Source organism: Silene latifolia, chromosome X (assembly GCF_048544455.1).
Source record: "Silene latifolia isolate original U9 population chromosome X, ASM4854445v1, whole genome shotgun sequence".
Classification (NCBI taxonomy): domain Eukaryota; kingdom Viridiplantae; phylum Streptophyta; class Magnoliopsida; order Caryophyllales; family Caryophyllaceae; genus Silene; species Silene latifolia.
The window spans coordinates 340,670,252-340,686,776 of NC_133537.1; the positions used below are offsets into that span (position 1 = coordinate 340,670,252).

The 16,525-nt window shown below is 34.2% G+C and overlaps 3 protein-coding genes across 3 annotated transcripts; 2 read left to right on the plus strand and 1 right to left on the minus strand.

Annotated features, from left to right (window-relative positions):
• The first annotated feature begins 1,146 nt into the window (after positions 1 to 1,146).
• On the plus strand, positions 1,147 to 3,447 carry LOC141619436 (zinc finger A20 and AN1 domain-containing stress-associated protein 8-like). Its single transcript, XM_074436457.1, has 2 exons — positions 1,147 to 1,289; positions 2,634 to 3,447. Exon 2 carries the CDS (start codon positions 2,643 to 2,645, stop codon positions 3,159 to 3,161), a length of 519 nt encoding a protein of 172 aa, XP_074292558.1. The 5' UTR covers positions 1,147 to 1,289; positions 2,634 to 2,642; the 3' UTR covers positions 3,162 to 3,447.
• A 509-nt stretch (positions 3,448 to 3,956) lies between these two features.
• LOC141619435 (uncharacterized) lies at positions 3,957 to 7,279 on the minus strand. Its single transcript, XM_074436456.1, has 2 exons — positions 7,154 to 7,279; positions 3,957 to 4,849 (listed from the first exon to the last, which is right to left on the minus strand). The coding sequence occupies exon 2, from the start codon at positions 4,842 to 4,844 to the stop codon at positions 4,278 to 4,280; it is 567 nt and encodes a 188-aa protein (XP_074292557.1). The 5' UTR covers positions 4,845 to 4,849; positions 7,154 to 7,279; the 3' UTR covers positions 3,957 to 4,277.
• A 4,850-nt stretch (positions 7,280 to 12,129) lies between these two features.
• LOC141621053 (AP2-like ethylene-responsive transcription factor PLT2) lies at positions 12,130 to 16,298 on the plus strand. Its single transcript, XM_074437772.1, has 8 exons — positions 12,130 to 12,283; positions 12,888 to 13,332; positions 14,260 to 14,342; positions 14,599 to 14,607; positions 14,777 to 14,865; positions 15,096 to 15,169; positions 15,300 to 15,427; positions 15,547 to 16,298. Exons 1-8 carry the CDS (start codon positions 12,130 to 12,132, stop codon positions 16,296 to 16,298), a joined length of 1,734 nt encoding a protein of 577 aa, XP_074293873.1.
• Positions 16,299 to 16,525: the final 227 nt, after the last annotated feature.

Consider the following 16,525-nt stretch of genomic DNA (forward strand, 5'->3'; position numbering starts at 1 on the left):
CAAACTCCAAGCTTTTGGCAAATCATACTTTTTTATTCGAGGTGCAATTTACGTCATAAAATTCAATTAGTATATTACTCGTGCTCATTTGTGGTTCATCTGAAAATCTGAAATATAAGTAATTGTTAAAACTCGTGTAAAAAGCTTAGCCAAAGTTCTGCATAACTCGAATTCGATATGACAGGAAAAAAATAACCATACTTAAAAAAAAATTAATAATCTACAAGTACAAAGTTATTTTATTGGTTACCTATCAATCTGTCGTGGCTTTGTTCGTCCATTTCTTCATTTACTTTTCATTTTTTAGTCACTTATTTTAAGAAAACAACAATATAAGACTATAAGAATATAAGTAACACTTTGGTGAGATCATCTACCATGCGCAATAGAACCTAATTTCCCTAACTACTAATTTATCATGACTCGTCATTTAGCTTAAATATCATACAAAAGGATAGTTATACTCGATTCAATAATTTACAAACAGGATTATACCTAACCGAGTTTATGTTTATTTTTTGAGCTTTTTTAAAGTTTACTTCCTTAATATTTTAAATGGATGAGCTCATAAATTTTACAGTAAAACTTATAGTCTTTAAAACAAAACTTAAAAACTTTATCATAAAACTCATAAATTATACTGTTAGTTGAACTACATTTTACAACATTTTAAGTAGACTTGCAAACAACTCAATTAGACCGGGTTTGGGCCAGGTATATTCAGGTCATATCATTTTCGGGTTTACAGAGTTCGGGTCATATCAGGGTGGATCAATTCGGGTTCGAGTCATTCTCGAGTCAGTTACTATCAAATTATTTAGGGATAACAGACATCTTACAACAATAAATATTCGGGTCGGATCAATTCGGGTTCGAGTCATGTCCGGGTGTCAGGTCGTATATGAATCGGGTCCATTTTATCAGGTCTCGAGATTAGACTTAACTCACTTAAGCCAATTAGTCTCTTCATAAAACCTCGTTTACAATATTTCATAAACGTAAACAATTGACCGAGATGGAAAACAAGGGGGGCAAAATGGGAAAAGCAAGTGGGGATGGGATACCAATACCAAAATGTAATGAATGAATGAAAGAGTAATTGAGTCGCATTTCGTTGGCGGAGAGAGAACGTCTCTCTCGTCTTTTTATTTGCAAAACAACAACTACAACAACAACAAAAATAAAGAGAGAGAAAGGTGAAATTTTCAAGATTTGTTCAAACCAAAACTTCTATTTTTCTTATTTAATTTCTCCTTTCTCTCTCTCACGATCTCTCCCCTTTTACCCAGGTTTGATTTTTGCTCTTTAATTATCTTATTTGACTAATTAATTTTCCCAAATCCCCATTTTTTGAATTCTAATTAGCTTTTTAATTTGTTTGATTTGATTATGATTTGGTGATTTGATTTGTGGGTTTGTTGATTTGAGCAATTTAAGGGTTATTTTGTGTTAATTGGTGCTATAATGATTGATTTTTGTAGGTAAAGTTTTGAATTTTAAAAAATGAAATTATTTGAATTTTTTAATTGATTTGAAAAGTTAGGGTTTTTGTTCATTTTTATGTAGATTAGGTTGTGGGATTTCTGGGTTTTGCTTTGTGTGGTGTGATTTTATTATTTGTTGAATAAAGGTGAAAACTTTGTGTTCTTCATTTGGGTTTTTGGTAAATAGCTATTCCCTCTGTCTCAAATCTCAATCATTTGTTTACCTTTGATTAAAATACCGCTCACAATGAGTATAAAAGGTAAACAAATGACTGGGACGAAAAGAGTATGTTATAAATGTATGTTCTTCAATTTTGTATAAAACAGTTTATGGAATTTTGGGTAGGCATCTGAAATTTTGGTGGTTTTTTAATCATTTGTTATTCGTTTCGTCTATTTTGGCATTTGAGGGGTGGTTATTGTAGCTAATTTGCTCCTATATTGATGAAATGACATGTTTGATTTTTGTAGGTAGTGATTTTGTTTGAGCTGTGTGTAGTTTGAATTCGTTGCGTATGTGATTGTTTGGGGGAAGAAAAGGCGGTCATTTATAGCTTAAATGGGATACGGGAAATGTGTAGTTTATTGGTATACATTTCATTCATGTTGTGCTTCTTCATTAGCAGTCAAGGCTGGCTGTGGCGGGTACCATAGATATTTGATGTCAGTCATGTCACATTAGAGACTACGACATATGGTTGAAAGTCCAGACTGTAGAACCATCTTTGTCTCTCGTATGATCGTCTCGTGGTGTTCATTAATAAACCTCTTTGCAATTCTTCTGGTACCATGTAGTGGCGGAGCCAGAATTTTAAGTCAGCGGGGGCAAAAGAGCAATATTATAAAGGGACCTCGAAAAAATTCGAAACTTTTAACTAAAAATTTCAAAATTTTCAAACGCTTAGCGGGGGTGACCGCCCCTGCTATCCCTCCCTCCCCCTCGCTCCACCACTGCATGTAATGATTGACAGGAATGGTATGTGTTGCATCCAGTCGACATTAGTAGCAGACTACTTCTTACTGTTTGCTAATCTTTCATTACGGAGTTTATGTGTGTTAGATTCAAAAGCTAGCACTTTGTGACTGCGTATGGAAACGTATATAACTAATAGTACTACATCATTGTTTTGGTCTGTGTTTCGAAAGCAGAGCTGAAGCATGGACCACGATGAGACCGGATGCCAAGCAGCCCCAGAAGGCCCAATCTTGTGCGTAAATAACTGTGGCTTTTTCGGGAGTGTGGCGACAATGAACATGTGCTCCAAGTGCTACAAAGACTCCATTTTGAAGCAAGAGCAAGCCAAACTCGCCGCAGCGTCATTCGAAAATATAGTGAATGGGTCATCAAGTGGCAATGACAAGGAACCGCTTCTTGTCGGGAGTATTGATTTGCAAGTCGAACATATTGAACCAAAACCCATTTCGACACCCGAGTCAAACCCATCAGGCTCAGTGGAGTGTGTCGATACCAAGCCCAAACAAGGGCCTAGTCGGTGCACCTCATGCAAGAAGCGGGTCGGCTTAACAGGATTTAATTGCCGGTGTGGTAACTTATTTTGTGCTACACATCGTTACTCGGACAAACATGAATGCCCCTTTGACTACCGCTCAGCAGGCCGTGACGCCATAGCTAAGGCCAACCCTGTTATCAAAGCTGAGAAACTCGATAAAATCTGAGGGGTAAAATTGTCATCATCATTTTCTCGGGTTTGCATATGTTAGCTGTGTAATATCAGCAGGTGTCTTAAACGATTTGATATGTTTGGTTTCGGAATGGCATTTAGGGCACCCGTTGCAGCGTCAAGTAATTCTGTTTGTGATTGCCTAAGATAGTTGTTGGCTCCATTGTCTCTATCTCTACTGGTTTTATGAACTGTCTAAAATTTGCTTTGTTATGCATCTCCTTCGGCGAAAAAAAAAAAAATGGCATTATATGAAGTTTATGTGAAAATAGTTTGTGTTATATGGAGTTGTTCTGGAAAATCCTCTTTAGTTTGTAAATTATCAAGTGCTTATGTTCAGCTTTTTATACGATGAAATTGCTTACGACTTTTGAATCATATAGGTACCTAAACCTGCTAAAGAGCGTGTTTGTCCTAACTTGATTAAAATGGGTTTTTGTTTTTCAAGCTTAATTTTCTATTTTTATGGGCAAAAAGATGGTTTTCCGGCTTTCGAGAAATTTCTTTTTAGCTTTTAAACACACACTAAATCGCTGATCCTTGATATAAATTTTACGCTATTAGAGACGAGAATCGAGAGGAGGTTTGCATGATAAAAGTAGATGGCTAAATACATGAATGAATCATTTTAGGTGGAGTTTTGATATTCTAAAAATCTGTCCCAACATATTTCCATGTCTCAAAAATCATGTTGCAACAATTTGACACTTAAATAGTTCAATATATACCAGAGCAATCCTCGAGCAAAACTGCAAGTAATTCATACGAAGTATAAAGAAAAAAAGAGGGGTGAAAGACAAATGCATCGGCTCAATGGCCATGCGTGTATCACAAATTACTATTCCGTACATAAGATTTAGAAGTCAGGACTATCAGAACTCGAATCCAAGTCAAAATTCAATGTCATCAGCTCACCAAACGGTATAGCACAACTCGATGACAAATAAACTAGTTTAATTGCAAAACTACCTTAGCTTCAAAAGTGCGACGGGGCTTTAGTTTCAGCACTGATCATTATTTTATAACATACCATCAATATTCTTTCTTTGAAAGGTATGTAAGTATGTGTTCTTCACAACTTTGTTCATGCAAAGATGAAATAGAACAGGAGTCAGATAGACATTCCCCTCGTCGCACGAGATTCAGCTTCAAGATACTTGCAAATTCTCTCCATAACTTCTCTACCCTTGACACTGTTTTGAAGGAACCTGTCGACACATCGTTGTTCAACCTTCTCAGCCATGGAAGCGAGAGCTGAGAATGGTTTTATCTTAATGCTCGTCTCCTGTCTGCAAATTGTCCACATAGACGGATTCTCAGGGTGTGGATCATACCGTATTTTCTCCTCGACCTCAATAAACTTTTGCAGGCTGACATTCCGTGTAGTGAGTTGCATTGACCGTGTTTGACCATCAACCACAGTTGATTCGACACAGTGGCAGGTATCCTGACCGACAATCTTGTGCACAAACCAAGGCCCCGGAGCATGGATTTTGAGTGCTCGAGTGGTGTACAGCTTGCCAGATTCAGGTTCTAGCTTCCGGTTTAACGTGTCTACTTCAAGTACATGAGATAGAGTGCTTTTATTCTCGGGGTCAGCAAACTTGCGCCAAGAAGCTGATGTCACTCGCTCCCATGGGTGCTTGTAAACATGTTCTTGTTTATATGCCTTCACCATTATTCCTACAGATAGGTTAACCAACATAAGAAATCGCTCAACCCCATTTTCTAAGAACTTTCGAACTTCTACACAAACAGGTGATAGCAACTGTCAGAAACAAATCACCATCGAAAATGGGTCAGAACAACACAATGTTTAGATCAAAGGACTCAAACTTTAGAATTTTCCCATTTTAAGCATTCATATTCATATCTGAATAAAGCAGCTAGAATTCAATGGATGTTAACCAAACAGACTGACGACAACTCAGCGAGAAGGTGGTGGCAACTCCGTGTTAGCACGTTACATGGTTACAAGCTTATAGCAACAAGCCAACAACGCTATATCCATCATTCCATCCCAAAAAATGAGTAATCACAATTTCATTGTGGTTGCTCCCAAAGAAATTGATCACTTTCTATACTAGGGTTAACTTGAACTATACCTATGCCACCAAATCACCATTTTCTAAGAAATTTGAAACGTCTAAACAAACGGGTAATAGCAACAAATCACCATCGAAAATGGGTCAACTCAGAACAACACAAGCTGCTTCGATAAAGGACCGCTTTTATAAAAGCAATTAGAATTCAATGGAAGATAACCAAAAATACTGACGGCAACTAGGGATGTCAGTTGGGCGGGCTTCGGTGGGTCTCACCCCGCACCCGGGTATGGACTAATGATTTGATGGGTGCCTGGGTGGTGGGACAGGTATCAAAAGTTTCACCTGTCGCGGGTCATGGGGTTGATGCGGGTATCACATGAAACTCGCCCCATACTCACCATGCCCCACAACCACCGCGATACCCTTCCTCCACACCCACCCTGGGCAAATGACATTTCTAATAGCAACACAGTGTAAAGCGCATCACATCATACATGGGGTTAGTCTTACAGCAACAATATTCCACCTACCCCCAAAAAGAATGATCACGTATTCATTTTGGTTTATCACAAGATAACTGATCAATTTCTATACAAGGTTAACTTCTATTATACAGACGCTAAACTCTAGCAAAAGAAGTATGTTAAGTATGGTTAAATGGGAATACAACTTAAACTTGGCCGAAATATGTACTCCGTTTTAAGTAACATTATTTCCCTCGAAAAATGAATCCAATCATGTTCCGGTTCACAGAGTTCAGATTGACCCATAATGATCAATCTTTAGTGATAGGAATATGGAACAAGTACTACTCCGTAACAACTAACAAAACTGAAGTACCTAAACTACTATACTTTTTTCACACTACTCATGTACAACTGAAAATTAACAGATGATTCTTCAAACAAAGCAAATAAATTCGTAGGGTATGTAACCAAAAACACATTCTTCATCCATGCCGAAACCAGTAAGAATGCCAAGGTTCATCCCAGTTGACAACCAATGCAACTTAATACCAATAATCAAATTGAGATAGATTGAGAAAAAAAAGTGGATGATTAGGAACACCAAAGTACACATAATTCGTAATACAGATTATGTAAGTTATCCTAAGTTTACATAAACGAAATACTATTGAATCTTTAAATTGGTAGAAACAGTAAAGCACTTAAGCAGTACTCTCCAAAATTCCGATCCAAAGTATGAGTATCCTATCCATCCATTAAGTAAATACTCCCTCCGTCCTGGTCATTTGTTGTCCTTTGGTTTTGGCACAAAGACCAGGGAAAGGGGAGGGAGCCAATTACTAAATGACATGTGGAATAAATTGAGGGTAAATGATCAAATTACTCATCAAATTCATTCTTAAAATAGAAAGGACAACAAATGACCGAGTCACCCAAAAATGGAAAAGGACAACAAATGACCGGGACAGAGGGAGTAACTAACAGGGATCTCATAATTCTGAAAATAATCCCTTTATAATATGAACATATTCATGCAAGACCTTCCAAATATAAGAAATGGCTTACTTTTCTCACTGCATTGCTCACAGATCATACCTTTAACAAGTTACTCTCTCTTTTTGATCAAAGGTAAACAAACGATTGAGACGGAGGAGTACCCTTCTGATCATCTATCGCAGGCGGGATTGTTTCATTAATAAAAGCTAACAGTACAAACATAACTATTACTCCCTCCGTCTCAATCATTTATTTACCGATCAAAATTACCTCACAATAAATATTAAAGGTAAACAAATGACTGAGACGGAAATTATCAAAACATAATTATCAACACATTTCAAAATCCCTACCTCAACTAACAAATTGAAACTAAAAAAACAACAAATTTAGCTCAAAAAATTAATTACCAAATAATATTATTGTGAAATTAAATTAATTAAGATCATGAAAATAAAGCGGAAAAAAAAACTGACCTAAAAAAGTGGGAGATTGAGAGAGGAGGAAGAGGCGACGATGGATGAAATGACGATTTTGACCTTGGGTAGCGGACAGCGGTGGAGAAAGGTGAAGATCTTGGGAGGTTTATGTGACGATGATTTTATTCAACCGTAGGATTTGTTTAAGTCTGAATATTCTTTTTGTGTGTCTGGATTATTGTCCAAGTAATTGTGTATATGGGCCGGCCCAAGTTATTATTACTAGTTTGAGTACTTGTGAGTTTTTGGGCTGATCCTATATTTTGGAGTTTGGTCGAGGAGTATTTCCTACCGATAATTGAAATAAACTCGTTTAGGAAATTGAGTACAAGTATACATTTACAGTTAGTTTATTTTGGGAGAGAAAATTAAAGTAAATGTAAATTATTGACTGAAACGGGGGAGTATAGGACACTTGATGGTTTAGTTTAAAGTTAGTTAATTACGGAGTATGAATTAGGCTATGTTTGGTAAAACTAACTGAAAAGGTAGCTGAAAACTGAAAAGTTAACTGAAACCTGAATAGATAACTGATAAGTTAGTTGAAAATTAGGAACTGATAACCCAGCTGATTATATAAAAAAATGTTTGACAAACTAACTGAAAAAGTAACCGATTTTGATGAAATAAGTAAAATAATATGATTATTAATCCCTCCAATTCACCATATTCTTCCCTATTTCCTAAAACGGTTATTCAGGTTTTCTTCCCCTTTCTATTTTTGGTAACTTTTTACTCTTATTTTATTCATACATCTCTCCTATTACCCCACCCACCCAACTCTTTTAATCTTATTTTATTCCTTACTTTAATATTTGTGGCCCACAATTCATTATTTAACTCTTAATTATTCACCCCTCTCTCCTATCACCAAACCCCACTCAACTTTTTATCAATATAATACTCCATTTCTTAATTCTTGTGCCCAAAGTAAAGAGGAAGAAAATAGAGGATTGGAGGGAGTATTTAATAGTATAGATATAAGGGTAAAAACGGAAAATCAAACCAAATTAGGTGTGTGAAATCTCAAATGCTACTCTAGGTAACATTTCATTTCAGGTAGCTTATTTGATTAAATAAGCTACTTACCAAATGCTTACAAAAAAATAAGGTATGTACCTAGAATTTTGGTCAAATAAGCTACTTTGACCAAATCAGATACCTGAGATATGTTGTATGCTTTATACAAACAAACTAACATCTTGCCTAATACAATCATTAATCTAAAATCGAATTAAGTACATATTCATGAATCAAAATTAAGCTTCTCGTTTATTACCACTATAATAATATTTGTGGTGAGATATTTTGATAATTAGTTATATATGTTTGTTTAAGATAATGGTTTGCTATAAACGAAACAATGCCATGCACATGCATTTGATAAATCGTCCCACTGGTATTAGAGTAATCAACACTCAATAATTCTCATTTTCCCATATGTTCTATCGATTTTGAGAAGCTCCCACCCATTTTTATGGGGTTGTCAACAGTCAATACTCTCTACCTTTTAACTACGTACTTTTGATTGACCATGAATTTCAAATCAATAAAATTTATATAAAGTCGACTAACAAATATTTCAATCTAAGATTTTGTAATTAATAGTGCTATATGACGAGTTGAAGAAAATAGTTTACTAACAATGTGTTTGGTATAGACGAATATAAAATTAGATTATGACTCGTAAAACTTATATACTACGAAGTACGAAGTACTTTTTAAATAGATGCGAAAATAAACTTAGAATATATTCATATAACCCAAACAGAAAAACCCTAGCGTCGTTTGAAAAACCCTAGCGTCGTTTGAAAATTAGACTTTTACATTCAAGACATATTCTAAAGAATAGAAGATGTTATACCATTTCACACCGTTTTCTTCTCCATCTCAAATTCACGAACTTTAGTTAATTAGACTAAATCAACATTAAACCAATTTATCTAATTACTTAAAAAATTCACTAGTCAGTGACGGATCTTGAAGTGTACTATTAACTTCGTTATGATTATTTAAGACTTGATCATCATTGAACTTGGGAGATAATAATTTTACACTAAAATTTAAAAACATCAGCAGAATCACGCTCGCTTTCGACATAACTAAGATCCTCCACTCAACTGACAATGTTCAATTTGATAGAGCTAATAACGTGAGGTCCAAGTTGATGAAGACGAGAGAGGGATCACGTGTTAGTCGACATGAAGCTCAAAGGTAGAGAAGACGATTCTTAAGCAGTAACCAAGACATGGAAATGGTAGCTTAATCGAGTATTATTATTGGTTACGTAAACTGATGCACATGCAGTAGATCTTTCTAACTAATGGAATTCTTCAGATATTATTCATAGCTTTGTTGCACACAATGCCGTATATTTGTCCCAATTTAGTCAATTATTAATCATTGCTACACTTTTTCTTAATTGTTTTTATCAACTAATAAGTTCTTATTTGTATTCGAAAAATAAGTTAGTGCCATCGAATATTCGAATATTATGTACCCAATTTCAGTATCATTTTCTTACATGTATGTAATTATGTTAAATATTAAAATAACGGTAATGATAAATACAGCCCTAAATTGATGACACAATTACGCGTAAATTGATGTCATTAATGCTTAATTTAAGTTTTTCTTTCTTTTTAGTTACCTTAAATGCAGTCCTTGGGACTGTATGTATCATTTTCCTTAAAATAATAGACTTATATAAGAACACGTGAAAGGATAATATCGAGATTTATGAGTAATTAGTTTATACCCTTAGCTTCTTATTATACATGCATGCATCGTGCATATCCAAACATTGGATACTCGTAGTAGTAAAAGAAAATATTGAGGTCCTTTTTTTTTTGATAGAAGCTGAAATAAGAATTAATTTGTGAAGAAATGAACTGAATTGAATTGAACTGAACAAAACTGAACTGTTATGAGCTGAAATTAAGTCAGAAGAGCAGGGCTAACTACTCGTAATTACCTATGCAGTTAGTCTCCCTTAAAATGAAAATATCAGTTTAATACAATTAAAGTGGGTCAAGTAGTCAAGTACTACCCTTTTGAATAGATAGTAGTCGGACCAACTTCTATTATTCCTTCGATTATCTGTATTTTTCATCTTCTATTCTAAAAGTGTACTCCATAACACTTAACAATTAACCCGTTTTAACTATAAAACAACACCTCTCTCTTATACAAAAAAAATTATGTTAATCAACATGCACAAATAAAGGAGACTAGGAATAAGTTAGTAAGGGAACCTAGTCTATACCTTAAGAACAAGTTTAATTTGACATTAACTAGACAAGCTAGTAATGTTAAGCAATGCAACAACACAAAATGAAGTACTTTTGGAGTACATACTTGATTAATTAATAAAAGTAATTAAGATTAAGAGACAGAGTTTCTTCATAGACTTAGACCTTTTGGCCTTTCTAATGTGCCCATATGTTTATTTCGAGGTGACACGAGCATTTCCCCGGCGTTTACTCCCACCATTCCTCCATCCTACACTTCCATTTATCTCTAATAATACTTCAAATTATATTATAAGACCGTTATATAATGCGACCATATTATTTTCTGATAAAAAATAAACATTTTATGATTAAAAGTAAACATTTTTTTTTAAAAGTCGCATTTTAAAATAAATAGTCACTATTTATTACTCTGTATAAAATACACTTTTATCTATTGTATATACAACGGTTTCAAACAATAACTACTGCTCGTATGTTACTTTTAATATGATTAAAAGCAAACATTTTTTTAAAAAGTCGTATTTTAATATAAAATGGTCACTATTTATTACTCTGTATAAAATACACTTTTATCTGTCGTATATACAACGGTCTCAAACAATAACTATTGTTCGTATGTTAGTTCATTGTAACTTTAAATAATGCTTCATTGGATTAAGAGAATTAAGAATAGATGGCACAATTATCTTCGTGAAGTTTGTCTTCAAGTCATGGAAAGGTTTGGATTTTTTCAATTGGAATTGCAGGTTTGTCTTAGTATAAAAGGTGTCTTAGCTAGATACTATAAACATTCGTATCCAATATACGGGACGTGTGTCTATTGACCTTGCTAGGACGATATTATTTTTTCGGTTTTAGATGAGTTAAAAAAAGGTTATTTTATATGAATAATCGATCCTACAAGATTAAACATTTTCGATAACCTATATATTCAACATCTTTACATCGTAAGTTTTAAACAACCAACAAATTAGCGATTAACATATGGAGATCAGGTATTTAATTAGAACGTAAATCACCAAAACGGAAAACAAAATGAAGATTATTACCTTACCATTATGTTGATGATAATACTCCATAATATATGGGATTGTTGCATCTATACAACAAACCTATGTTATGATACCCATCTCATTATTTATTAATTAAATTAAGTAATGACTTAATATTAGTTATTGTGTGTGATCGACATATATATTGTTACATCTAAAGAGTGACCACTTTAAAAAATTAGCCATTTTATAATAATAAAATGTGATTTTTTTAACATAAAATAAAAACTTTTTATCGTAAAATGGTCACTTTTTAAGCGGTCATTCTATACAACGACTTAATTAATCTAAACTTAAAACGATCACATTTTGCAAATTAGTGATTAAAGCTAGTTAGACCAATGAACTCTTCTAAATTAAACACTCTTATTCTTCAAACTTAACATGGTTATCATCAACACTTTAATTAGTTCTTCCATTGAAACATGTGTTGGTCTTTCTCGAGCATATATATTAACTACTAAAATGTAGAATGCATCACTCTCAATAACACTTCTCCCTCTATTTCTCTCCCTCATCAATGGTGCATACCCTAATTTTCTTTTCTTGGTAAAACCTTACAAAACTCAACTATAGCTCTTTGTAAGATTAAATCACTCCTGACGAGGTGATTAATCACTGTTGTCGACGTTGAACACCTCGATTTACACCAAAAACTATATATTCAATGAATTCAAACAACAATTGGCTATCTTTCCCACTTTCTCCAACACATTCTCCAATTCCTTCACATCTTCAAGATGCTAATTCCGAACCTCATCAACATTTCTCTTTAGGTCTTGATGGTGACCAAATTGACAACCCTTTTGGCCAAGTTCAAGGTACTTTATGTTTTTATTTATCGATTCAACTGATTCTTTACGTTTTTTCACGTATATCAATCCTATGAAAATGTACAAAAAAAATCTGTTGAGTTAGAGGGAGTATTTATATATTGCATGATTTCCATTTTTGATGGAGTCAAACAAACTCATTATTCTTTTGTTTCAAAATGATTAAATATTAGAAAATGAATTATTTTCTAATTTTCCCATTAGTTAGTCGATAAACACAAATTATTCAATAAGACCGTTGTATTGTGCAATCATAAAAAATGTCCATTTTATAGTAAAAGATAATCATTTTATAATAAAAATCGACCATTTTTTTTATTGTAAAGTGACAACTTTTTAAAAGTGATCTCTTTTTAACATAATATAATTATTTTATCATAAAATGGTCTTTTTTAGGAATAATTTGTCTATCACAATATACAATGGTTACATACAATAACTATTAGTCGATAAATGTAATTTTTTGACACATTTCATTTTAGGCAATAGTAGGGCTATTTTTTGCCTTCGTAACCAAAAAAATGCTAATAGAGTTGCAACTTTTTGATGCTGACGGGTTTTGAACTTAACATCAAATCTCTTAATATTGTAGAGTGGAACTTGCTCAACTCACATAACAACAATGAAGTACCAAAAATAGCTGATTTTCTAGGGGGATCAAAATCAGAGAGCCATAATTCAGTTTTCAATGATAATATTCATCCTCAAGGAAGTGATCAATCAGATTACATCTTCTCTAACAACAGTCTTATAACGGTACAAAACACCGTGCCAAGTGACTCTAGTTGCTTGCAATCACTCACATTGTCCATGGGACGAACCGGAAAACAACAACAACAACAACAACAACAACAACAACCAAGTAATAATAGTACTAGTAATTGTGAGAGTGGTGATGATAATAGCGCTGTTAGCGTTGCAGCGGCCTTGACTGCCGTCCATGTAACTACCGCGATTACTCCTGTGGTTGAAGTTGGTCCTAGGAGGTCTTTGGAAACTTTTGGACAAAGAACTTCCATTTATAGGGGTGTTACAAGGTATTTTTTTTTTTTAACTATTTTATGTTAATTTATTTTATTGTTTAAATTGTTTAATGAGAGTCGTAAATAAAGGGAAATGTTGATCTAAGCTAAAATCACTGACGTTTTCAGTAGGGGTTCACATAATATAATACATCACTAATTTGGTAATGGTCAAATGATAAAATATAAATACATACTCGCTCCGTCCCGGTGATTTGTTGGCCTTTTCTATTTTTTTTTTTATTTTTTTTTTTGGTCAATCGGAGCGCGCACTTAGTCGCATTACAATAGAGGGGAAGGGGGGATTCGAACCTGGGACCTATTGTCCACAATACCTCCGTCTTAACCACTAGACTTAGACATCTTCGGTTTTTCCATTTTGAGGTATCTCAGTCATTTGTTGTGCTTTCTATTTTAGGAATGCATTTGATGAAAAATTTGCTCATTCACACTCAATTTGGTCCACATGTCATCTAGTAATTGACTCTCTCCTCTTTTCTTGGTCTTTGTGTCAAAACAAAAGGACAACAAATGACCGGGATGGAAAGAGTATTATTTTATCAAACCTTTATCTATAAAATCCTAGAATCGCTCCTGGCTAAAATTGATATCGATCATACTCTTTTTGTTTTGCTTTATATTTTATTACATTTATAATAATTTACATGTTTTCTTTTATTGAAAATATAATTTTGTGAAAGAATTTCGATTACATATCTAAATATTGTACTCCATACTAATGTTAGTGTTATATACGGAGTATCATTTTCTTTAACATATTTATCGTCAATGTTTATGAACGGTGATTTGAAAAGGCAAATACGAAGATTATAGTGAAGTGCTTTTAAACTCGATCTGATCTTAGTGTTTTACATGATTGTTTCGTTCCTAATTATTGAGGTTATTACTCGTAATAACTAAATGAAATGTTGGAGTACGTAGACATAGATGGACAGGTAGATATGAAGCTCATCTTTGGGATAATAGTTGTAGAAGAGAAGGCCAGTCGAGGAAGGGTCGTCAAGGTCTCTTTTTCTTATCTCTTCCAAATTCTTACTGACTACTTATTTAAGACAGTTGTAAACGTGAATTGGATACGAGGTATAAATCAATGATTTTTTTTAATAATAATAGATACGCATGTATAATTTTTTATTACTACATGATCAACTGAAGTTACTGAACAGTGATCAAGTCAACGACTGGCTTCTGACTTCTGACTTATGATTTCTGTTATTCTTTGTGCATGTTGGATTATCACTTTCCCATATTCGATTGCAGTGTATCTTGGTAAGTTGTTTTATTAATTATTTTTTGTATTTTTATAGGAGAGATGAGATAACGCGTTGTATAGTATTATTATATGAATACGGTCTTACATAAGAATATGTAATATGTAACGCGACTAAATGTGACAACTTAACGTATGCTTGATATTCAAATTTGAACATGATATCAGGAGGATATGATAAGGAAGATAAGGCTGCTAGATCTTACGATTTAGTTGCACTCAAGTACTGGGGCACTTCAACTACCACAAACTTTCCAGTTAAGTTCCAATTTATTTAATTAGTTTTTATTATTTTAATTTATCGTGTACGTAGTTCAGATGAATAATAAATTACGGAGTACAATTCAAGCAACTATGAGCAAAATAAAAACTAATTTTTTTTTATTTTTTTAACGCGGCGTACAATGACATGTGACACTGGTATAAGGAAATTCGATCATAATTAACTCTTTTCGCTCTTTGTGAATAATAATGACAATAATAATAGATAAGCAACTATGAGCAAGAAATAGAAGAAATGAAGCACATGACTAGACAAGAGTTTATTGCAGCCATCCGCAGGTAAATACTCCATATTTGTTAGGTTAACGAGTAACATCATAGAGAGTGATACTCCGTTTATACAATAACGTCAATCGCTAATTAAATGGTACGCATTATCAATTAGTTAATGTTTGATGGTTTATTTTAGGAAAAGCAGCGGGTTCTCTCGGGGTGCATCAATTTACCGCGGTGTAACAAGACACCACCAACACGGTAGATGGCAAGCTAGGATTGGTCGAGTTGCTGGGAACAAAGACCTCTACTTAGGCACATTTAGTAAGTCTCAACGATTTTTCTAACATGTGTCCTTAAAAACATACTTTATAAAAGCCGATAACAATGTCAAGAATTAGTCCAATAGTTACATTTTCACTTATATATATACTTGTACACAGGTACGGAGGAGGAGGCGGCAGAAGCATATGATATAGCGGCGATTAAATTCAGAGGACTCAATGCAGTGACCAACTTCGAGATGAACCGATACGACGTGAAAACGATCTTAGAGAGTAGCACACTTCCTATAGGAGGTGGCGCGGCAAAGCGTCTCAAAGAAGCTCAAGCAATAGAATCTTCTAGAAAAAGAGAAGAAATGATTGCCTTAAGCAATAGTACTTTCCAATATGGTAGTGGTTCAACCTCAGCTCGATATGGGACCCACCTAAGCGGGTACCCATTACTTTCTTATCATCAACCCCAACAACAACCACCTTTATTAACGTTACAACATAACCAGCATTGTCAAGACACCGTCCCCAGTAACAACGACATTTCTCTATCACATTACTCACAAGAGGCACAATTCCTTCAATTGTATCAATTACAATCAAGTAATTACTCTAACCCTAATATGTATAATAATAGTGGTTACGTCCAATCGAACCCGAGTTCGCTCCATGGGTTTATGGGCATGGGCTCAAACTCAAGTGCAATTGGTGGAGGTTACATGCAAGGTAGTGATGAGATCAATGCAATGGGGTCTGTGTCTACGACGAGTAATGTCGTGGGTTCCGTTGATCAGCCATCACATGCAAGTGGGTCTGGTGGCGGTGGTGGTGGTGGCGATGGTGGGAGCTATGGTGGGTGGTCGTCTGAGTCAACTCATGGACCAAATAATGGAGTCTTTGGTATGTGGAATAATGAATGACTAATTCAACATAATTGTGACTTGTAAGTTGTAAGGGTAAAAGCAAGGGTTTAAGATTTACGAAGGATTTTTTTTTTTTTTTTTTTTTTTTTTTTTTTTTTTTTTTGTATAACATTTCGTTTAGTTCGGATTCGAGTCAGGTATGAGATCACTAGGGCGGTTTACGAAGGATAATTAAGGAGACTAAATTTTGAGCTGATTTGAATTTTAGTTTTTTATTGCGTTTT

Bases quoted from the DNA above. Each gene is read 5' to 3' on its own strand.
- LOC141619436 (XM_074436457.1), top strand. From the start codon at position 2,643: ATGGACCACGATGAGACCGGATGCCAAGCAGCCCCAGAAGGCCCAATC.
- LOC141619435 (XM_074436456.1), bottom strand. From the start codon at position 4,844: ATGGTGAAGGCATATAAACAAGAACATGTTTACAAGCACCCATGGGAG.
- LOC141621053 (XM_074437772.1), top strand. From the start codon at position 12,130: ATGAATTCAAACAACAATTGGCTATCTTTCCCACTTTCTCCAACACAT. The intron at 12,284-12,887 runs GTACTTTATGTT...TTAATATTGTAG, and splicing joins CCCTTTTGGCCAAGTTCAAG to AGTGGAACTTGCTCAACTCA. The intron at 13,333-14,259 runs GTATTTTTTTTT...TGGAGTACGTAG, and splicing joins ATTTATAGGGGTGTTACAAG to ACATAGATGGACAGGTAGAT.